This window comes from Stigmatopora argus, chromosome 12 (genome assembly GCF_051989625.1).
Source record: "Stigmatopora argus isolate UIUO_Sarg chromosome 12, RoL_Sarg_1.0, whole genome shotgun sequence".
NCBI classification, from domain to species: domain Eukaryota; kingdom Metazoa; phylum Chordata; class Actinopteri; order Syngnathiformes; family Syngnathidae; genus Stigmatopora; species Stigmatopora argus.
In genome coordinates, this window is record NC_135398.1 from 6,792,125 (window position 1) to 6,814,817 (window position 22,693).

Sequence of the window (22,693 nt, forward strand, 5' to 3'; positions counted from 1 at the left end):
CGCTAGACGGCAGCATTGACTTTCAAATCGTCACTGAAGCGCAAAGTAAAACCATACCGGAAGTTCCTCCCTGCAAGCTTTTCGTTGTCTATGAAGAGGACACGACAAGTACCCCGAAAATGTTGAGTAAAGTGGTTGGACAAAAATATGTTTCGATGGCTAAGTCATGGTAAGACTCTGTTTATGTAAATTTGACTTTGTTTGAATAGCATAGCTGTGTGTAAGGTTAGCGTTTTACGGGCGGAAAAGGGCAGCGAGTGGCTAGCTAAAGCCTTGGTGAGGTTACGCATAGATAGATTTTATCAAAAGCGAGATGCACATCGTGCGCGTTGGGCGAAGCGGCGATTGGTTGCCTGTCATCTTGTGTCAGTGACGCTCATTTAACGTTATAATCATTGGAATGTATGTGACTCACTTTCAACAAATTTTTAAACGGATTTACTTTTAATTTATGTTAGAGGTTTTTTAAATGTTAAAGCATGTCTCCACCTTATTCATTGCGGTAGAGCCCGTCAGAAAAGTTCACTGCTTAAAAATGGCCGTCGCTTACTAACGCTGCCAACTTTTTGGATCTGGTTTAATGGGATTTCTATAAGATATGAGTCATATAGACACAATATTTACATTTGAGACCTGTTCTTCCCCCTAATTTATTCCCTATTCCATTTTATTATTTTGTTTTTTAGTTATAGTGTTGCGAGTTTAACACATTTGTGTACATTGTTAACCTTTCCAGGATCCCAACGCTGGCTGTATGGGGTACAGTAGGTGGTGTAGCTGTGGTCCATTTCACAGACTGGCGAGTCTTTTTGGACTACGTTCCTTACATCAATGGCAAGTTCAAAAAGGATAACTAGGAGCAGTCAGGTGAGCACTGAAATGCTCGACTCCTGCTAATTTTATTTCTGATATTGTGATATGCACAAGAGCTTGTAATTCCATGATCGATTTTCTTTGTCTTTGGCAGTTTAATGGCTTCTAGACACATTTTGAACCAGGACTGCTGCAACCACTTATTTGCAAGGCAGTATCACAGCCAGTACTGTTCATGGTGCTGCGCCAAAAAGTATCCACAACCACCACCATTTGCTGTAATGCACATGGAGCTCATCAGCTCCACCTCAACTTAGAAGATGAGATGATGGAGGACAATCTTTTCCCCCCCTTTACTCGTGTACTTTTGAGTACAGCTGTTTATTTTAATCATCAGTGCGCACACATTTTATGCTGCGCTTCAAGCCAAACTGTTTGACAAGAGATAAAAAATAAATATATGCCAGATGTCTATCGTAATTTCAGACCTTTAAATTGCTGTATTAACTAGCATTTGAGTCCAATTTTCACGATTTACTATTATAATTGATTAAATGTATTCGCTGCTTTACATTTTTGTTAACTCGTAATTGTGTCATGCTTTTTAAGTAATTAATAATTTACCTAATTATTTTTTTGAATCTATGTGCATTTCATGTTAATGTCCAAGCAGTTAGAAATGTTTGCTTTTTAAACATTTGAAGGTAAATTCACCCCCCTCCCCCCATCCTTTGTGTGGAATACATTTTAAATTTAAGTAGGTGTTGAAATTTCAATTTTGAAAAAAGTTAAATACCCACTTTGCTTCAAAATACACTTTTTTATACACGAGATGACATTTTATCATGTGACCACCCCAAGCGCCTGCTGGTGGACCCCGAGTAGTGCCTGGGCCCTAGTTTGAAAACCACTGCCCTCCCGATTCTCATCGTCACCTCCGCACTAGTTCAAGCGATGCCGCGGATGGATTACAGTACAATGCTGGGAGGTGACGCGTGGGGCGGAGTGATCTTCTGTTGTAAAGGTCCCGACCGAGGAATGATGATCGATAAACAAATCTCACGGTGCAAATTCATGACAGCGAGATCTTAAGCTCCAGTTGACAATTGCTACCATTTCAAAGCCGCCTTCGATCCCACGCCGAACGGGGACGCTTGGGAGCATGGAACGGAAAAGGTAAGAGTTTGCCGTTTTGACGCCGAGGAGACTTTTTACAATGAAACTTTGTTGGAAAGGAAATGAAGTCTCGTGCACGCACACGCGTCTTGCAAAGCTAACACATGGATGAGTTTTCGCAACTCGTGTTGATTGCAACTAAATTTATTGGGTCGGGTAGTTTATTTGTTTTTTTGCTGTGCTACGAATTATAAGGTCACTTGGCTCATTGTTTTCTGTCGTACAGTTCTCCCGGGTGGTCTACGATAGCCGCTAGCTTGATTAGCTAGCCAAGTTTCATTGTTTACACACGCTTGACTGACGCGACGTCGATTCCTTGCATAAAACACCAGCCAAGTTTCATTTGAATGTCTTTATAATCACTTGTACTTGAGAAAATGCAGAGAAATTATAGCTCGGCGTATAACTGTCGTAGAAGCCACTGACTAGCTTCGTGTGGTTTGCACCGTCTCATTATTGAGTATGCGTTTTAATTACAATGAATAACTTCCGGTTGGGGCTGGCCTGAAGCAACTTTGTAAATAGATGTAGACAAAGACGTTATGTATTAATCATTCGTAACATGATACTTTTGTCCTAGCAACATGTTTTTCCCCGAGTCAAGATGCACACATCAGCATCCATTGCGACGTTTGAATATTAAGTGGGCGTGGACGCGTTTTGATTGACGTCTCTCTACACTTGTCATTTCAGTGAACCATGATTGCTATTCGAGACGCGCGGATTTAAAATAAAAATGTAAAAATTGGGTAACATTTTTATAAAAGTGCACTGCATTACAACATCTGTAATAACACTGAGAAAGACCACGCTTCTACCTAAGCAGACAAATTTGTAGCATCGGCTTATTTGAGAATGAAACAATGAAATCAGTCATGAAATTCCATTTGGGGCATTTGAACTCATTACCCCAAAATGTATAAACATATCCTGCAAGTTTGATATTAACCCCTTTTTTCGTTCCTGAATTGTCTTGAACACACTTTGGTGGCTTTTGTAGGTTTCACTACAGCTACCCCTGATCTAGCACAATGATGTCACACTCATTGGTGGAATCGTCTTTTTACGTGTGTTTCCTCTCCAGTGTACCAGTCAGGCGTATCCTCGGTAAGCCGCAGACGTTGCGTGGTCCAGCCAACAACTTTCACACGGAGGAAGCCAGCCAGTCTCGTTCTGCCCATTTAGTTCTCACTAAAGTACAGCGAAGTGGGCACAGGCATCCTGATGTCAACCATCAAATCAGGGTGAGAGTAAACACACTCTTCCAGATGTACTTTACTATCTTCATCGAAGAATACATGGACACCCAAGCACGTCTTTTTTTCATTCATTGTCTGCAAATTGACTTATTTTTTTCACCAGTAGACTACAATCGATTTGAACTAGTTGAAATGAATTGCATGTCTATCCTAGTCATCGGCAGCAAATAAATTAATCTGAGTTACTTACAATTAGTGCAGTGACGCTGTTAAAACAAATATATTCATAATATTCACCTTATTTCAATTCTGACATGAGTTCTTCTGTTAATGTTTAAAGAAATATTTTATCTTTCAGCTTGCGTCATTACTGTATCTTCTTAATTTCAACAGACCGATCCTCAGTTGTTTTAGAAAAGGAACCTGAGTGTTTTTTTTCCCATTAAAAAGTGTACCGTGGCTATAAAAAGCCCTCCATAATGTATTACATTCACCGCGGTTATTGTTTTACTACATGGAAGAATTTAATTAGGCTGTTTCGACATTGAGCCAGCCAACTGGGCTCATGTTGTCACAATTGCTGTAGCTGTTATGAGAGGTAGGATGATTTTTTTTTTTCATTTTTAAATGGTCTGGCTCATAAATTACCATGGTAACACTGTACAGACATTTCTCACCAGTATATAGTGTTCCTGTTCATCACACCTCTTTGATGGGGTACAGACAATTATTTTGTTTCCACTTATTTGAGGTTACAATGGTCCGAAATAATCCTACATGTTTCTGTCATTTCAGCAGCGTGGTATTTTTCTGTGTCATTTAAAGTGTAAGGTCAAGATTCCACAGCAAACTGACCTCTGGTTGAAATCATCAATGTTTCAGCAACATTCGTCAATGACCATTCATAGCCTGAACAATGCAGAAACAGTTCATCTCCGAGCAGATTTGATTTTTTTCAGTCACCACATCGGCCATCCTTAAATGTCTGCCATGCTTTTGTCTTCTTTGAAAAGGGCAAGCCAGACCTGAACACAACACTACCAGTCCGACAGACGGCCTCTATCTTCAAGCAGCCAGTGACCAAAGTAACAAATCACCCTAGCAACAAGGTGAAAACAGACCCACAGAGAGCTGTGGACCAACCAAAACAGGTGAGCCATCACTTGTTTTAGTCATTTGTTTTACTATCATTGAGGTAAAAATGCTATCTAACTGAGCATTTCCATTGGGAGCTATTTTTGATGCAGTATACACATGGCTTTGTCTCTAACATGTGGATCATGGCATTGTTGCTGTGGAGCTTTACAAAATTTGGCTGTTTGCCTCTAAAAGGTTAATGCAGATCTTCAGCAAGAGATTTGAAATGTAAATGCTCATACTTTAATGCCTTTGATGATGCTAAGTCCTCCAATCCATTTTCAATCGGAGGGCTGGCTGCCATCATTTGCGTTGGTTCAGGCTTCCAAGGACACTCTTATGTTGATTTTATTTTTTTGTTTATTTTTATAATGAGCTCATTGGCAGCCTTTGACAACAGCAGACATCCGATTCATTTAAATTAGGAGGACTGGCTGTAAATGCTCGTTCTTGAGTGCCGTTGATGGTGCCGCGGTGGCCGCCAGTCTCTCCCAATAAAAACGGAGTGGACTTCTACTGACGTCAATGGGAGCCCTATTAAGGGTCAAACTGTGTTGGTGATGTAAAACTAAAATGTAAAGAATGAGATGAGCCCTCTGTCTTTGACTCGTGTCTGCGTGTGTATCCACCGCACTAAAAGAGCCACCTGTAAATGGAGTGTTTTTTTTCCCCTCTCAAGAAGTGACACATTTGCAATTTCAATCACAGTTGTTCTGGGAGCGGAAGCTGAGTGGCTTAAGTGCCTTTGACATTGCAGACGAGCTGGTGAAAACCATGGATCTTCCCAAAGGCCTACAAGGTGACAGACGCAGTTCAAATAACACAGTAGTAGCATTCTGCTCTTTCTCGGCGAGACGTTAACTTCTAGCGGCGTCTTCCGCCTTTTCGCCCGCTCCTCAGGCGTGGGTCCGGCGAGTTCCGACAAAACGCTGCTGTCCGCCATCGCCAGCGCCCTGCACACGAGCCCCGCGCCCGTCACCGGGCAGCTGACGGCCGCCGTGGAGAAAAACCCGGGAGTGTGGCTGAACACGACGCAGCCGCTCTGCAAGGCCTTTGTGGTGACTGACGACGATATCAGGTGAGTCCGTCATCCCAGGATTTGGACGCCTATTGCAGTCAATAGAAGGCAATGAGTAAAAAAAACGATGAAATAAAAACAAATGAATTTTAGACTGTTCTGGGTATGATGACAATTAGGCTTTTTGTCGAGTCAATGATGATGACAAAGCCTATGTCCGGTTATTATTAAACCCAGGGTGTATTTCTATTGGATTTTGTTAACATTTTTATTAATTTATAACTGTGTGAAACAAAAAAGACGAAGTTCAGAAAGTTATGAGGGGCAATAACCAGTCTATTCATATATTTAAACTGTCATTTTTTTCTTGTTTTTATTTACATTTCATTCATGTTTTGAGTGCGTGAATGGCTGTTTCTCTCCTTGTGCCTTGCCATTGGCTGGCAACCAATTCAGGGTGTCCCCTATACTGCTCGTCGTTGGCTGGGATTAGCTCCAGCACCCCTGTGACCCTTGTGAAGATAAGTGGCAGGGAAAATTAATGCAGATCTCAATTTTTTTTAAATTATCCACAGTAGCCACTTGCGTTTACAAGAGGTTAACAAGATAAGAACAACAAAATAGATGGGGGAAAAAAAGTCCCGATCCCACAGAGAATTCCACTTTGTCGCTGAAAATATTAACAAAAACCTGCAGATAGATTATGTAGGACAGTACATTCCTGGTATACAGCTTCTTTTATAACATCCATCCATTTCATTTCCTCAAGTTGGGATCAGAGTGGAACGGGTCCTGGAACCGTCGCCAACTAATCCAATGGGACGTAGACAAACAATAATTGAGAATGTGTTCTTCATTTGCAAGGAGCCCTCATTTAAAGTGTCAATCCTATTTGGAAACCTAATTGAATTCCCCCGTGGTCTGTGTCCTACAGGAAGCAGGAGGACCTCGTGCAGAGTGTGAGGAGACGGCTGGAGGAAGCCCTCATGGCGGATATGTTGGCTCACGTCGAGGACGCCGCTGTGGATCCGGCGCCCAGCACGGTAGGAGAAGAGGAGAAGAAAGGGAAAGGGAAAGAGGAGGGGGAGGAGGAGGAGGAGCAGGAGGAGGAGAAGAAGAAGGAGGAGGAAGAGGAGGAGAAGAAGGGGGATGAGAGTGTGGAAAAGGAGGAGTTATAGCCAAGGTATACATACACAAAATGGCTGTGATGAATCCAGCATCGCTGACTGATTTTTCTCGTTCCCCTCGTCAAGTATCCTGGGGATTTTCCGTATTGTCGTTACTTTGAATTCAAAACTTTCAAGTGCTCGGTTGTCAAACAAAAATGGTCAGGTTGGATTTAGTTGTTTGTTTGCCAGTCAACAACTCAAAAGGTGCTCTTAGTTTCAGCCACTTGTTTTCAGCAAACGCGCCGGATGCGTCGGACGATTGTCAGCGTCGTTCGTCTTTGTTGCGGCTACTCAACAAGCGATGGATGATCTTTGTAAATGGGTTTGCACCTGCGTGAAGAACACTTCATTCTTTGTTTTATCCTCACTGTTACCCTGATATTTATGCTAAAGAGCAAAGATTAGATTGCGCAATTCCCGCATGCTGTTTTCTATGTCTTCCTCTCGGTTTTACATTATTTTAAGGGGGACTCTGTAGTTTGATGGTTTTCAAATGTCTTTTGTTTACGATACCTTTAGGTCATGTTTTTTAACGCCAAGTCACGATGTTAGGAACACTGATACTTTAACTACTGTACACGAGTCAATATTGGTAAATAAATGCATCTTTTGGATGTTGTAGAATTTTCCTTGATGGTTGGGATCTCCGTTTTTCTTTTCTTGGGTCGTATCCAGTTCTAAAGAAGCACGGCATGCAGAAAGTATCTGTTTTATAGGAGAGGAATTCAATCATAACTCTTGCAAGAAATGGTTAATTTTTAGCTTTCTAAGCGTTAATATGTCAAAGTTATTGTAGGGGTTCCCAACCTTTGGCTCCAAAGCTGCATGTGTTTTTTTTTTACTTTGGAAGTTAACTTTTTCAGTACCATTGATCATGCTAGACATCCAAACGTGTGGTGTCCAATCCCGCCGTACATTTAAATGAGTTTATCCGCTGTAGAAGTTCAATCCATTTGAAGGGGTGGCAGCAATGGATGTCTTATTTCATCAATCATTTAATGACAATTTGATTTGAATTCAATTGAACGCAGTTCTGAATTTGACGATATTGTTGCTGTTATCATGAACAAAATAAGTACCTCAGAATGTTGTGTTCTCTGTTCCACTTTGTTAAATGTTGCATGTCAGATGACATTTTTGGGTGGGATGCAGATGATTCTATCATCACCTTTCCTCTGGCCCTTGAAGTATCCTCATTCAAAGTGGACCTAACAGTGGAGCTTTTATTTTTAATGCAGACAGTTCTATTAGTGCTCTGAATTGTGATACTATTAGTAGAGACAAAGAGCTCACTCGAGCAAGGACCTTGCGGTGATCATTTAATATTGAGTTTCTGTTCCAGTGGGCTTTTCCGTGAGGCGCTCCTAATATTCCAACGCCTGCCTTTGAACGATATAACAATAACGCTTGCGTGTTGAAAACGAAGAAAATAGGGGAGGCGAAGCGCACCGTGTGAGTGCGTGATCTGGAGACAATGGCAATGACAGCGACCGTGGCTTTGGTGGATGCTCTGCTCCCCATCGCCGCATGTGGCCTTTGAACCCATTGTTGTGTCGCGGCTGACGTCAGTGCCGTCGGAGCGAGCGAGCGAGTAAGCGAGCGAGCGGCGTACGCTTGGCGAGACAAAGGCGGCGGCGAGGAGCCACTAGAGCGGGCTGCGCCGGAGAGAGCGAACGGGGTCACGGAGCTCCCGAATCCAGCTCACTTTGTTTATTTTTTTCTTTTCTTGGGACCACCGACCAAACAATAGCGTGGCTTGGCGTTTTTTTTCCCCGACCATGAAGAGACTCTCACGCAGAGACGGCAATCGGCGTCCTTTTAACGTGTTTTCTTTTGTATAAGTGTCTTTTAACGCCCCCCACCCTAGTTTTAGCGTGCTAGGCGGCTAACGTGTTAGCTCTAAAGAAGAAGGCTGCTCCTCCTCCCTCCTTCTTCCTCCTCTTCTTCTTCTTCCCGGCTTACTTTCTCATCTGTTCCTGAAGGAACAAGGCGGCGGCCAAGCGGGGGACAGCGAGTCGACAAAGTGAGGATAAAGTAAGTTGGGACGCTTTGGGGACATTGGACAATCTTTCTGTAACTATGTTTGTCTCCGTGTGTGTGTTTTTGCAAGGAGTTCCACAGTGGAGCTAGCCTAGCTCCCAAACAAAGGGGTCGGCAACGTGACTGAGTGTGGACGAGCTAGCATGCTAACATGCTAGCCGGGAGCTAACAACAGCACTAGTGGCACTTTTCGTCGCCTTTTTGTTTGTTTGTTTGTTTGTTTTTTGGTTTGGCTGTTGAAGCAATTCGCGACACGTATCGCGTTGTTGTACACGCGTGGGTGAGTGGGAGGGAGAAAACGTTTTTTTCCGTGTGGTTTCAAGGGAGCACTCTTTTCTTTTATCCCTTCAAAGCTGGATGCTCGGAGGTGTCAGTCACATCAAGACAAAGCGAGGCTCCCCAAAAGCTGACACCCGCACACCCCGAAACGTCTCATCTCCCCTCTCTATTATTATTTATTCATTCTCGATAGATTTTGTTTTTCGACTCTTTTTTTTCTTTCTTTTTTTCCCAGAAGTGGGGCAAGCTCACTCCCGAAAAGCACGCATCCGTCATCTGATGTGAGATCCACGGAGAGACTATGCCTAGCCCTTTATTCCACCCGGACATAATGGACCACGACGTGGTGATCAGCAGCCAGCACAACGGGGTCGGTCTGGCCCGAGAAACGGAGCAGGAGTCCCGGGACGAGGACCACCAGGAGGTGCTCCGCTTCGCCCTGGACCAGCTGTCACTCATGGCGCTGGAAAAGGTGGACTGTGGCGGAGCCGACACCCTGGACGGGACTCAGGCCCCCGCCTCGGAGGGCTACGCGGACCTCCAGATGTCCCGGGACTCGCCGACGTCCTGCTCACCGTCCCCGGAGTACTACGGCTCGGGCGGCTACCACATGGCGGGTGGCTCGCACCCCATGCTCCACGGGGAACAAAGCTCCTCCGTCCTCTGCAACCGAAAGAGAAGCGTCAACATGACCGAGTGCGTGCCGGTGCCGAGCTCCGAGCATGTGGCGGAGATCGTGGGGAGACAAGGTAAGCCGTCCGGGGGGCATGTTTTGTCGAAGGGAGGGCTCGGGGCTTGGGGGCGGGGGTCTGCGCTTCTTTGTTTGGGTGCTCGCTTGCGGATAACTTTGGCTGGCTTCGGTTCCGATTGTAAACACGCCACGACGCGGCGGTAGTCGGTGTTCGATTGTCACGTTTGCTCGTGTGAGGGTGGCCTTTTTGCCCTTGTTTTCGCACAATAGTTTGACAGGTAGCGCGGCTGAAGGAGGCGGGGGAGGGGTGCGACGAGGTCAGACAAAGCCGTCTGGCTGGACATGTATTGCTTGCAGCCTGCCTGCGCCAAACAAAGGAAATGGCGCTAAACGCCCTTTGAACGCATCACAAACCGAGAAAGGCGGCTCGCATGTAAAGCCCAAGTCGGCGTTTACACGGACGTGTGCGTAAAGGCGCGTGTTATTACGTCAATGCGAGCTTTTTTGGGGTGCCGAAGCGGAGCAGACAGTCGCAAACACGGGACTGGGCGGTGTTACGCCCTGCACCCAAAAGGCTGCTTGCGGCTGCCTCCGTCCGTGCGCCGACGCCTCGTCTCGTCGCGCTAGCCCCGCATTTGTGTCGTTATTTCGCCGCGTCTTTGTCCCTGTCCCGCCGCCTCCGTAACGGCTGGCGCTTATTTTCCGCCGCCGCCTAGCATGTCGCGGCCGCGGCAGCGTTTCCAGCATTGTTCTCTTTGTTTGAAAAAGCCATGCTTTCAGCTTCCCACAATGACATCACAGTTCGCTCCTCCTATTGGTCGTCCGCAGGACGCGTCATCGTTTAAAGGCACAGTGCACCAATACGGGCACAATGAGCGATGCTTCCTTTACATTAGCTACAGTGACGCCCTCCTTGTTGCGCTGCTTTACTTACACAACCACTGTTTTTTTTTTAAATTAAAACTAAACATATCTTGTTATATCATGCTCAAATGTGTTGATGAAGTACCCCGTCGAATAACATTGTGTGTATACATAAAAGTATGCATGCAGTATCTTCAATAACAAGCTTTTAACCAGGTGTGTCAAATGTGTGGTCCCCGGGGTGGAAGTGGTCCACTAGTGGCTCAGGTCTGGCCCTGGCATTTTGTAGCTTATTCATACTGTAGGTACCAAGTTAAATGCTTTCAAGTGCGTTCAATATTGCACTTTCATCTGTTTCCAATCCGCAATCACATTTGTTCATTTGCCCCTTGCCGTCAAAACAGTGCCTTCGATGGCACCCAATGGGTTAATAAGGGACCTTAAAATACCCCCAACCCAACAGGAAGTCATCTGGAAATGCTCGAAAAAAAATCACCAGGAACCGACAAAAAAAACAAGAAGCATCCCGGAAAGTCCCTCAAGATCAACGAGAAATGATCCAAAATTTATCAGAAGTCAACCTTAAGTACCCTAAAATGGAAATAAAATAAGAGGTGATGCAAAATGAACTCCTTGCCTGCTATTGACAATGCTAGACGTCCATTTCACTTAAGCTGGCTGTGGATGCTCATCTTTGAGTGGCATTGACGGAGCTAGAGGAAGTGCAATCCATTTTGATGGGAGAGGCGAATGAACAAATGTCATGACATCCTAATTTAAACTACTTCCATTTTTCTCAACAGTAAGACAATTCAGTTCCCTAGTAAATTGATCAAGCATTACTAACAGTGTTTTTAAAACTGTATATGTATGTAACTGCATTGGTTTATGTGCTCTGATAAATGAATTAATTATCAAAGGGCTGCACAAATGAAACATAATGATTTGTTACTTTTTCCCTCCTGCTGAGGGTGATGGATGGGATAAAAACCACATGATTGGACAATTGGGAGCCTGGCAGCAAATGAACATTGCTTTATTCGAAGGAATCCAATGAGTTCAAACATTTTATGTACAGACTTTAATTCAAATTTACATCTTCCCCAGATGACGTGACCTTGATCTGTCTTAAAAAGAAGCCATTTTCTTCCCCCCACTTAAACCACCATCATTTAAGTAGTGTAAAATAAATGTGCCTCTACCTTTTTTTTTCTGCTGCTCATAAATTGGTTCTCTAGGGCCTAGTTGAGTGGCTTTGCCATTATTTCAATGCTTCACACAGTTAGGACAGTTTTCTTTTAATAGTCTCATGCTCCATGACCCACATTGGCCATAGCAATCCAGAAAATGAAAATGGTGCTGAGGTCTGTACTTGTGTGGCTAATATGATATTAGTGCAGTATGTGTTACAACAGCGCCTTGACCTACGAGTAACCTAATGACATTTTACAAAATCCTTTTTTTTTGTTGCTACTGGCCAAAACGTTGTCAGCCTTTAACTTGACCTATTTTTCCACAATTCTCAAAGATTCAAGCTCTCTAGGCCATGTCCATAGAGCCACACTTTCAACACAAATACTAGAATTTAGAGAGACATCAAAGCATTTATCTCTTTGTATCGTTTAACAGTGTTTTGCTATGTAGTACAATTCCTCTTTATAAGGACACAGATAGCTATCTTTTGAAAATTATGGTGGTTTTGCGTGGCTGGAATGAATAAATGGCTCTTCTACTCCCTGAAAAGGAGCCAATTAATTGTATTCTAGGAAAGTCGCCACTGTTCATTTTTTTTCTCCCCCCTTTGGACGCCCCCTCGTGGCCATTTCTCCGTCTGCAGGGATGCATTTACTCTGTTTTGTGTTTTTTAAAATAGTTGTACTGATCTAATAATCCCTCTTTCTCCCGCTCTCATTATTTTTCAGGTTGTAAAATCAAAGCGTTGCGCGCCAAGACCAACACTTACATCAAGACCCCCGTCCGCGGCGAGGAGCCCGTGTTCATCGTGACGGGACGCAGGGAGGACGTAGAAATGGCCAAACGGGAGATCGTCTCCGCCGCCGAGCATTTCTCCATGATCCGGGCGTCCCGTTGCAAAGCGGGGGGCTCCGGGGGAGCAGGAGGCGGCGGCGGTGGGGGAGGAGGGGGCTCACTTCCTGGACCGCCGCACCTCCCTGGACAAACGACCATTCAGGTAGTGCTCCACTGCCCTTACTTTATTTCCTTTGCGCAAAAGTGGAATGTTATTTAGTAAGTTGTTTGCGTTTTTGCGCTGCCTTTTGAATTCATTTTAGTGGGCTGCTAATACAGTAAGATGAGATTGTTTAATTGCATTTTAATTTCAGCTCTTTTCTCTATAAAATTGAGTCTTGACTTAAACTACTGACAAAAGTGATAGATTTTTAGCTTCAGCCTAAAATTGAGTATGACCTTCACCAGGCCAACTTATTTTGACCGTCTTTTAAATTCCAACAGACTGCTAAATTTCAATAGCGTACTATTTTCTGTATGCCCTGTGTTAAGTGGTTGTGTGCCCGTTGCTAACATGCGACCAGCTTTAAAAATTTGGAATGGGCGTGGCCTCTTGGATTGGTCGTCCATCGCGGTCAACGGCAGCCAAATGACACGGGGTCTTTTGTGTCGCAGGTGCGGGTGCCCTACAGAGTGGTGGGACTGGTGGTGGGTCCCAAAGGAGCCACCATCAAGCGCATCCAGCAACAGACCCACACTTACATCGTGACCCCCAGTCGGGAGAAGGACCCCGTGTTCGAGGTGACGGGCATGCCCGAAAACGTGGACCGCGCCAGGGAGGAGATCGAGACCCACATCACCCTGAGGACGGGGACCTTCGTGGACCTCCAGGGGGACAACGACTTCCACACCAACGGTACCGACGTCAGCCTGGAGGGCCTGGGCGCCCTGGGGGCCGGCCTGGGTGCGTCCCTGTGGTCCAGGGCCACCCACCACCATCCGGCGCCTCCGCCCCCGCCGCCGTCGCCGCCGCCCACCACCATCCCCGTGTCGGTCCACCGCAAGATGTCCTCCTACCACTCGCACAACGGCAACACCGGCAACGACGGCTACGGCCGCAAAGGGGGGAACGAGGGGGCGAGCCCCACCAGCCCCTTCAGCACGGGTTCGGGCGGCGCCGGCTTCACCTTCGGGGGCGACTCGGCCCCCCTGGCGTCCTCGGACGAACTGGCCTACGAATTCAGCGCCCCAAACATCTGGGCCCCTTTCGGGAACAAGACGGGCGGTCCGCCTCAGCCGCCGCTGCGGCGCAACAGCAGCGGCCTGAGCGGCGGCGCCGTGACGCCGCGCCTGTCCCCCACGCTGGCGCAGGACGCCGGCCCCCTGGAGCACCCGCTGGCCCGCCGCGCTCAGAGCGACCCCCTGAGCGCACTCTCCTGGCTGCAGTCGGGCGGCGGGGGGAGCGGTGGCGGCGGCGGCTCCTCTTCCTTCTCCGGGGGCTCCAGCTCCAGCTCGGGGGGCTCCTCCACCGGCTACTCCTCCAGTTCGGCGTCCTCGCTGCCCGGCGGCTCGCCCACCGACTCGGAGGGGGGCGCGGGCCTGGGCTCGGGGATGCTGGGCCGGCTGAAGATCGCGGCGGGCGGCCTCCCGCCGGGCGCCGCCGTCAACAGGGACTGCTTCGTGTGCTTCGAGAGCGAAGTGACCGCCGCCCTGGTGCCCTGCGGCCACAACCTCTTCTGCATGGATTGCGCCGGGCAGATCTGCCAGTCGGCCGAGCCCGACTGCCCCGTGTGCCACACGCCCGCCACGCAGTGCATACGCATCTTCTCTTAACTGCCATCGACGGCGACAGATGTGCCCGTGTCCGTTGTTGACCGGGAGGGACAGACTTGAGCGCTCCTGCCACCGTACGGTACACGTCAGCCAGGTACGTGATCGATCCGTTTGCGGGCGGCGATGGCGGCCGGCGACGGTAGCCGCTAAGTTAATTTCAGGACAAAGGACGACGCTGTTAGAACAATAGCAATATCTCGAAAATGATCCTTCAGTGCTCATTTGACCAACGTCGAAACGGCACGGCCCCATTCTGTCGCCGTGGATGGCAACTTACCGAGGCACCCCCGAACACACCGTGGACCACAAAAATAATAATAACAACGCAGCATTTCTAAGCACGGATGCCGAGTCCCAAATAATAATAATAATAACAACAACAACAACAACAGTAAGAATAAGGCTATAGAATTATTTGCTGGGCAAACTAGTGTCTTAACTCTCTTCAGGCCTTGATTTTGCATCCCTGGCTTCCCTCACGCGTTCCTTTTCTAAACTGCCAGATATTTTTCCAGGGCGGGCGAGGCCCGCACTTTTCTACTCCATAGTCAATTCCCACGATTCTTCGACGACGGCAGCCCCGCCCGCCGTTGCGTCGCCCCTCTTACGCCTACCGACAATCCCCCGGGCTCAGTGTTTCCGGGCGAGAGCGCCCCAGCCCCAACGTCGCGCCCCTTCATTGTGTGGCTTTCTCGCCGGTGAAGATGCTCGCGTCTTTGTGCGCCGGCTCACTCACCTCCCCCACGGCGGGCTCCGATGAACGCGCACCCTCCCCCACACGTGCGCCCTCCCAATCCGCCCACATCCTGTCTGTTACATTTCCATCGGCTCCCTTAGTGGTTTTTTTTAGCGGCTTTTAACGTCGCCCCTGAATGTGTTTTAAGCAGAGTTCCTGCCACACAAAGAAAAAATCCAAGTATTTTCTTGCCTGCTGTCCAAACAAAACACAATCTTAACATTTTCATTCAAGTCTTCCCGCCAATTATTTAGATATATTTTATTTGTTTGCAGTAACTGCCTCCGTTTTTCTAGCGTCGGTTTGTACGCCGAATGTGCTCCAGACGCGAAGAAGCCATGACAAAGTCGGTTCTCCAAGGGCTTCCTCTGATGTCTTTTTTGTTGTTGTTGTTTTGTTTTTTTTGTCAGGCTCGCATAAGGAAAGTGTGGAGCCTAACCTTTACGGCAGCTATTGGCGATCATCCAGGGCTTCCACACACACACACGCGCACACACACACACACTCACAAACGCACACAACAAACGCGTCGTGTTCCAATCCCAGCATACTGCAGAATGTTTGGCTTCACCTCTTAACCGGAAGCGCGTTCCCCTCGAAAACGGTTTATTTAAACTTCCGGTGGGCCGATGAGAATGTTAGGCGCAATGTACAGTACTTTCGTTTTAAAAAAAAAAAGACACACAGACAAACAAAACAAGGTACAACTTTTTTCAGATCGACTGCTGATTTTTATTTTTTTAGCCCCCGACGTGTACCCCTCCCCCATTTTCTCGCTTAAAGGTTTAAAAACAGGGTTTGGTGAGGCGTGCTAGCCTGACCTCTGACCTTTCTTTTTTCCAATTAAAAGGGGGGATGCAAAGAGGAGCCTGGCCAGCAAAAGGGGGGCAGGGCGCCCGCCACTCTGCCTGCCCCTGCCACCTATTATTTTTTTATTTTTATTTTATTTTATTTCATTTTGGGCTTTAATTCTCTTTTGTACGCTGAACCAAAATGTCCAAACTGTCAGCAGAAGAACTCGCGAGTGTAAATATCGGAACAATCACGGACGTCTTTTGAAAACTCGTATCATCATTTGTAAGTTAACCATCTGCATGTCATTAGCTCATTTTTAAGATTTACAACAAAAAAAAAGACATTTTTACACATTTTATTTTTACAATTGATTTGCTTACTTAAATATCCCAGACAATAATGTGACTGTTTATTGAGATTTATTTTTATTTTTCCTTTTTCATTTAAAAAAGAAAAAAAGAAAAAAATCCTTATTTTCTGTGTACTACATATAGGCAATTTATAACAAAATGAGAAAATTATTGAAGAAATTTTTAAAATTGAAATATATTTTATTTGAAAGTTTATGGACCTTTTAACCGAGAGCTGGGACAAATTGTATCACGGTATGATTTGAGCTGGTTTGAAAGTTATGAGAAATGTATCAAGAGTTTTATTTTTTATGCTTCTTAAATAAAGTCTTTGGTTTTTGGTTTCATTTTTTTACTGTAAAAATGACAACATGTTTCTTGTCTTTTTTTTTAGCTGACTTTGACAATGTCATAGTTTGTTTACTTGCTTTGTACCTCGTTTGGTAGCTTAGTGCACGTTCCAGCTCACTTCCCTGTTTGTTTCCTAGTTAGCCTCCATGTTTCCTTGTGTTCTAACCAATTTCCTTCTCTAGCTCGTTTCCTCATTTATTTGCAGGTCTCCCTGGGTCGCCGGGCACGAGGGAAAAACACGGACCCCCGCACACAGGAGTGCGGTCGTGACATAAATGTCCTTTTATTAGGAAGCAGATCAGTCGGGCCGCATTCCATTACCGGAACAATTGATTATGATAGGAAAGCAATTAGAAACATCCTCAGTAGAAAATAATCCTATCATGCGAATTGTGTGTTCACACTACATTCCTATTGGTTACAGATGACATATTCACAAGCCTGTTGGAGAAGAAACACATGGTTGTATTGTTGCGATGCTGCAAATGTTTTCTTTTGTGTTTTTTGTTGTTGTTGTTCCCCTAGAAATTACAGACGGATGGAGAAGGGGGAAATGTCCAAAGACGAGACACGTGCTGGCACACTAGACAAACTCCAATCATGCATTTGTTTTTTTTGTTTTTTATTCACAGGGGAAGGAGGCGGTCACGTCTACGTGCACGCATGCATGTGTGAGTCATTCAACGTGGCCCTTTGTGCTTCGGCAGAGATCGCATTGGATGCGGGCTGCTTTGCAGGTGATAACGTTTTCATTTGGATCTGAATGTACAAATGGCAACTGTGTGTGTTTGTGTGCTCCTTACAAATTGGACAGTGGTCATGGCTATGGAGCAGGGTTTCCCAAACTTGGCATGGATGCTCCATTGGTGACCATTTTAGGGACAAATTAATTATTATTGACCTTACATTTCATGGTCTATTTGACCTAACATTTGCATTATTGACACTTCATTTTGGTTCTTGAATCCCCTCCCGAAAAATCAAGTTTAGGAAACCCATTTGCAGAAAATGGCGTGAAACTACTACTCTGGTAGATATGACCATTGTATCCAAGTATTGAGTCGAGAACGTGACGACCCAGCAGTTTGTGCACGCTCAATGACATCATTAACGGGACTTTTTTTTTTGCGGCAAACAGGAACATTTAAGCGCTTGGCGGCGACTTTGATGGCTTGTCGTTTGAAAGAAAATGGCGTAGGAGCTCCAGTGCGTGCAAATGGGGTCCTTCTCAAGGCAAGTAGTTGTTTAAGGACACCAAGACATTCTTCGTACAAAACGTATCCGAGCGAAAAGAAACGACGGGATTGGAAATTGCGCCGACTTCAATTGACAGCGCGTTCGTATTGCTCGCAATCTCGGGACCTCTTTTGGCGGGGGAGGGGCAGCTGGGGGTCTCGTAGCCCTTTTCCAAAGCATCGGGCAAACATAGGAGGTCCTCTTTCCGTTGGGGGTGGGGTGGGGGGCTCACCATGGTTACAGTGGGCTAATCACAGTGTCGACATGCGGGATGTTAACGACGGCACGGGACACGCGACAGACAGACGGACAGATGTCGATCCGCGTCAGTCTTGGGGATCTGGACACAATACAGAGTGTCCCAAAAGGTTTGACACCATTTCGTTGGCCAGGCATTTTGACAATTTTCGTTGAAATGATTTCAAATTTTCACAGCTTGGGTAGAAGTGTTTCAAGTTTTTGTGTGTAACGTTTGGCATATCTATCTTTTCAGGTTAAGATATACTGTTCACTTCCAAAGAAAAGGCATTTTGCGTGTTAGAGTATGCTCAGTACACTTGGTCACCAAAGACAGTGCAATGCCAAAGAAAAGGGCTGGAATGTGGATTTCCACACTTGCTCTTCTGAGGACGAGGTGAAGAAGGCTTCACGAAGCTGCTCCACTGTCTCTGCTGTCTCAAAATTATTGGCCTATGAAAATGGGTCAAACATTTTGGAACATCCTGTATTTGTGAACCAGGCTGAGAAAAATGCATCAAACAGGTAAGAGTTTGGTTTTGCTAAAATGATAGGTGCTACTCAAAATGTCTATTCTTGTGTCCTAGTTGGGCTTATGGTATACAGACGCTCCCCTACTTACGAACGCAATTGGTTCCGAGCGATTGTTCATAAGTTGAATTTGTTTGTAAGTTGATTCAGTGCTATATTTTGTATTATAATTTATGTTTAAGGCTGATATAAGTATATTGAAGTCACTGTGGTCCAGTGGTAAAGACAATGGGTCAGAACTTCAGGTGGACTCAAGTTCAAATCAGGAGTGAGTTCAATTCCACTCTTTGCAATTCTCAAATTGTTTATTTGGGTAATGAAAAGGATAAGTATAACTTCCAATCACATCATTGCAGAAGTCACTGTGGTCCAGTGGTAAAGACAATAGGTCAGAACTTCAGGTGGACTCAAGTTCAAATCAGGAGTGAGTTCAATTCCACTCTTTGCAATTCTCAAATTGTTTATTTGGGTAATGAAAAGGATAAGTATAACTTCCAATCACATCATTGCAGAAGTCACTGTGGTCCAGTGGTAAAGACAATGGGTCAGAACGTCAGGTGGACTCAAGTTCAAATCAGGAGTAAGTTCAATTCCACTCTTTGCAATTCTCAAATTGTTTATTTGGGTAATGAAAAGGATAAGTATAACTTCCAATCACATCATTTCGGAAGTCACTGTGGTCCAGTGGTAAAGACAATGGGTCAGAACTTCAGGTGGACTAAAGTTCAAATCAGGAGTGAGTTCAATTCCACTCTTTGCAATTCTCAAATTGTTTATTTGGGTAATGAAAAGGATAAGTATAACTTCCAATCACATCATTGCAGAAGTCACTGTGGTCCAGTGGTAAAGACAATGGGTCAGAACTTCAGGTGGACTCAAGTTCAAATCAGGAGTGAGTTCAATTCCACTCTTTGCAATTCTCAAATTGTTTATTTGGGTAATGAAAAGGATAAGTATAACTTCCAATCATATATAGGCGGGCCGCCTCGTGGTGTAGTGGGTAAGTCACCTGCCTGCGACGTGGGTGTCGAGGGTTCACGTCCCGGTGTCGCCAGTCAACGACTGCATGGCGTCGGCAGTCGGCCGAAGGCCGACTGTCGAACGCCACCAGGGATCCCCCCTCCCAACTGTCTTCCGGTCAGCCGAAGGCTGACCGGAAATATTGTTTTGCTGAAAAAAATGACTAAGTCTTTATTTGAATGAAAAAAGGATTACCCATTTACTGAACTACTAGTGTAGTGATCAGTCAAACGAGAGCGGGATTCGAACCCCAGTCTCCCACATGGCAGTCAAACTAACTAACTTGAGGTCTGTCTGACCCATTGACTTTGCCACTGGACCACAATGACTTCTGAAATGAAGCGATTGGAAGTTATATTTATCCTTTTCATTACCTCAATAAACAATTTGAGAATTGCAAAGAGTGGAATTGAACTCATTCCTGATTTGAACTTGAGTCCACCTGAAGTTCTGACCTATTGTCTTTGCCACTGGACCACAGGGACTTCTGAAATGAGATGATTGGAAGTTATATTTATCATTTTCATCACCTCAATAAACAATTTGAGATTTGCAAAGAGTGGACTTGAACTCACTCCAGATTTGAACTTGTGTCCAACTTCAATTTCAACCCATTGTTCTTGCCACTGGACCACAGTGTCTTCTGAAATGATGTGATTGGAAGTTATATTTATCCTTTTCATTACCTCAGTAAAGAATTTGAGAATTGCAAAGAGTGGAATCAAACTCACTTCTGATTTGAACTTGAGTCCACCTGAAGTTCTGACCCATTGTCTTTGCCACTGCACCACAGTAAAGTTGGAAGTTGTATACTACCCCTAGCTCAAACAGTAAGTGCTTGCCTACCATGTGAAAGGAAGTCAGATCGATTCCCACATCCTCCCAAGTCTATTGTTGCACATTAAAATATTTCACCAATGCATCCATCATTTTAGCAAAACCACATTTTTCATTGAGTCTAACCTGCAAATATAGGGTGTTTTTTTAATGTATTTATACTAACAACATTCTCTTTTTCCGCCATCGACAGCATCCAGCGCAGTCAGATAAGCATTGGTTTGGACACCCTCGTTACGCTCCACACGACACGAGCAGGAGCAGAAGGACGACGCACATCGACACAGACAGACGTAGCATAGCGACGCTCTCCCCCTTATTACGGGAGGAGGCAAAAGTGCAAAAGTGGTCTTCCTCTAACTAGCGTCTGCTCATTATTTCACACGGAAGTGTGGGCGTTAGAAAAAGGGAGACGCAAGTACCGTGTGTGTGTGTGTGTTTGTGGCTAACCTGAAGCTAAGACTCCAAATCCGACTTTGTGGAAAGATATTCTGCCCTCAGATGTCGCAAAGGTATTCACGGCGGGCCGTCGGGCACGCGGGGGCGTGTGCTTGGTGAACCCCCCGGCCATCGCCTCTCAGCTGCGGCCCTCCTCGGCCGAGCGCTGGTCCGACTTGAGCTTGACGAACTCTTTGGCCACGTCGTCGTTGTTGCGTTGCGACAGGATGCGCAGCACCGTCAGACCCGTCTCATCCATGTGCACGCGGCGGCCCAGAGGCAGCCAGCAGGTGACGCTGCCCTTGTTAGCGATATCCTTCACCTGCAGCAAGGCCACGCCCACCGTGCGGTCCTCCCGGGCGAAGCAGTAATCCTTCACGCACACTTGCAGCTCGTAACTCTCGGGACCCACCTCCGTGCCCAGCGAGCTGGAAATCAGATGAAAAACCATCAAATCGAGTTTCCGTGGAGGACAGGTACGCGATTATGATTATTTAAATTTGTTTGTCAGTACGTGGAGGGACGTGCAGATACTCACTATTGGAAGCTCTCGTTGAATTTAGGGGACCAACTGTTGTTCTTGGATTTGGTTGCAAACTTCCTCTTCTTGTCGCTAAGGTGAGGCCCGATGATGTAGACCTCCACAAAAGGCCGGAAACCCTGAGCCCTCCATTTCAAGTCGTTAGCTGCTACCACTGAGGGACAAATCAATAACATTTCTCACCACGTCTTCAACCAAAACCCAAGCGGGCGTTTACCTTTGATGCTGATCTTGTGCTCGCCATTGGGTTGAGGTAGTATATCCACGTGCATGACCACTTCTCCAACCGCGTCCACTCCCGATGCTGAAACACAGTCGCGCAAAGTCATTTCATTTGTAAAAAAAAAAAAGGATGGAACCGCAGAAAAGAGCAAGTGGCTGTGCGTACGTTTCTCAGGTGGCGTGTCTTCATTTGCCGTGCAGCGGATCCCTTTGCCTCCGTGGACTGAGAAGACACCGTTGAAGGACACGCAAAGTCATTCACTCGTAATGCTACTTCTAGTATTTGAGGTATATGTGCCATCGTGCTTAAGAGAATGGCATCGTGGTGCTGTCGTGTGCATGTTGTACCCTGAGCATGCTGGGAGAGGACAAACTTCCTGATGAGTTTATCCGTGGCCTGCGTATACAAAGACAAGGCGTAACGCAGAGAGGCCAGGTCGGGACTCTTCTCCAAGAAGGTTTTCTTTAGGCCCACGCCTCCGGCATGGAAGTATTGCTGCGTGATTAAAGAAAAAAAGGAAAAAGATGGTGTTATTCTTTGCGGTCAAGCTTTGTCATTCTTTCCTGGATTAAGTACTAAAAAAATAGCCTTACTATATACTATGTCGTTTTTTTTAAAAAAGCCTTACTATACTATGTCGTTTAAAAAAAGCCTTACTATACATGGTTGTTTTTTTAAGAAAAAAGCCTTACTATACTATGTCGTTTTTTAATAAAAAATGCCTTACTATACTATGTCATTTTTTAATTAAAAATGCCTTACTATACTATGTTGTTGTTTTAAAAAAGCTTTACTATACTATGTAGTTTAAAAAAAAGCCTTACTATATTTTGTCGTTTTTTAAGAAAAAAGCCTTACTATACTATGTCGTTTTTTTAATTAAAAATGCCTTACTATACTATGTTGTTTTTTAATTTAAAAAAGCCTTACTATACTATGTAGTTTTTTAAGAAAAAAGCCTTACTATACTATGTAGTTTAAAAAACAAGCTTTACTATACTATGTCGTTTTTAAAGAAAAAAGCCTTACTATACTATGTTGTTTTTTAATTAAAAATGCCTTACTATACTATGTTGTTTTTTAATTTAAAAAAGCCTTACTATACTATGTCGTTTTTTAATAAAAAATGCCTTACTATACTATGTCGTTTTTTCATTTAAAAATGCCTTACTATACTATGTTGTTTAAAAAAAGCCTTACTATACATGGTT

The 22,693-nt window shown here is 45.3% G+C and overlaps 4 protein-coding genes and 1 long non-coding RNA gene across 6 annotated transcripts in view; 4 read left to right on the forward strand and 1 right to left on the reverse strand.

Moving 5' to 3' along the window:
• The first annotated feature begins 1 nt into the window (after position 1).
• Positions 2–1,384, forward strand: uqcr11 (ubiquinol-cytochrome c reductase, complex III subunit XI). The gene is made up of 3 exons (XM_077615729.1): positions 2–169; positions 737–867; positions 968–1,384. The coding sequence occupies exons 1-2, from the start codon at positions 120–122 to the stop codon at positions 855–857; spliced, it is 171 nt and encodes a 56-aa protein (XP_077471855.1). The 5' UTR covers positions 2–119; the 3' UTR covers positions 858–867; positions 968–1,384.
• Positions 1,385–1,745: 361 nt separating this feature from the next.
• Positions 1,746–7,126, forward strand: LOC144086282 (methyl-CpG-binding domain protein 3-like). Its single transcript, XM_077616177.1, has 6 exons — positions 1,746–1,989; positions 3,074–3,233; positions 4,202–4,339; positions 5,034–5,124; positions 5,226–5,403; positions 6,278–7,126. The coding sequence occupies exons 1-6, from the start codon at positions 1,976–1,978 to the stop codon at positions 6,519–6,521; spliced, it is 825 nt and encodes a 274-aa protein (XP_077472303.1). The 5' UTR covers positions 1,746–1,975; the 3' UTR covers positions 6,522–7,126.
• An 815-nt stretch (positions 7,127–7,941) lies between these two features.
• LOC144085315 (RNA-binding protein MEX3B) lies at positions 7,942–16,438 on the forward strand. Of its 2 annotated transcripts, none has more exons than XM_077614434.1 (4): positions 7,942–8,546; positions 9,070–9,580; positions 12,309–12,577; positions 13,030–16,438. In XM_077614434.1, exons 2-4 carry the CDS (start codon positions 9,133–9,135, stop codon positions 14,185–14,187), a joined length of 1,875 nt encoding a protein of 624 aa, XP_077470560.1. In that variant the 5' UTR covers positions 7,942–8,546; positions 9,070–9,132; the 3' UTR covers positions 14,188–16,438. The 2 variants fall into 2 exon arrangements, with proteins under 2 accessions (XP_077470560.1, XP_077470559.1); XM_077614433.1 differs by having other exon boundaries at positions 7,944–8,546; positions 9,067–9,580.
• Positions 16,439–17,882: 1,444 nt separating this feature from the next.
• Positions 17,883–22,161, forward strand: LOC144085318 (uncharacterized). The gene is made up of 3 exons (XR_013304087.1): positions 17,883–18,417; positions 20,474–21,194; positions 21,282–22,161. It is a non-coding gene; the product is annotated as an uncharacterized LOC144085318 (long non-coding RNA).
• The window catches only part of LOC144085317 (protein unc-13 homolog A), a 40,211-nt gene continuing 37,518 nt past the window's right edge, over positions 20,001–22,693 (reverse strand). Inside the window, exons 38-42 of the mRNA XM_077614435.1 lie at positions 21,830–21,977; positions 21,648–21,704; positions 21,477–21,563; positions 21,257–21,413; positions 20,001–21,146 (exon numbers count right to left, since the gene is read on the reverse strand). Coding sequence (XP_077470561.1) covers positions 20,858–21,146; positions 21,257–21,413; positions 21,477–21,563; positions 21,648–21,704; positions 21,830–21,977 — 738 coding nt within the window. The 3' untranslated portion in view covers positions 20,001–20,857. The remainder of the gene's footprint in view (positions 21,147–21,256; positions 21,414–21,476; positions 21,564–21,647; positions 21,705–21,829; positions 21,978–22,693) is intronic.

Bases quoted from the DNA above. Each gene is read 5' to 3' on its own strand.
- uqcr11 (XM_077615729.1), top strand. From the start codon at position 120: ATGTTGAGTAAAGTGGTTGGACAAAAATATGTTTCGATGGCTAAGTCA. The intron at 170-736 runs GTAAGACTCTGT...TAACCTTTCCAG, and splicing joins GTTTCGATGGCTAAGTCATG to GATCCCAACGCTGGCTGTAT.
- LOC144086282 (XM_077616177.1), top strand. The intron at 3,234-4,201 runs GTGAGAGTAAAC...TTCTTTGAAAAG, and splicing joins ATGTCAACCATCAAATCAGG to GGCAAGCCAGACCTGAACAC. The intron at 4,340-5,033 runs GTGAGCCATCAC...TTTCAATCACAG, and splicing joins CTGTGGACCAACCAAAACAG to TTGTTCTGGGAGCGGAAGCT.
- LOC144085315 (XM_077614434.1), top strand. From the start codon at position 9,133: ATGCCTAGCCCTTTATTCCACCCGGACATAATGGACCACGACGTGGTG. The intron at 9,581-12,308 runs GTAAGCCGTCCG...ATTATTTTTCAG, and splicing joins GGAGATCGTGGGGAGACAAG to GTTGTAAAATCAAAGCGTTG. The intron at 12,578-13,029 runs GTAGTGCTCCAC...TTTGTGTCGCAG, and splicing joins CTGGACAAACGACCATTCAG to GTGCGGGTGCCCTACAGAGT.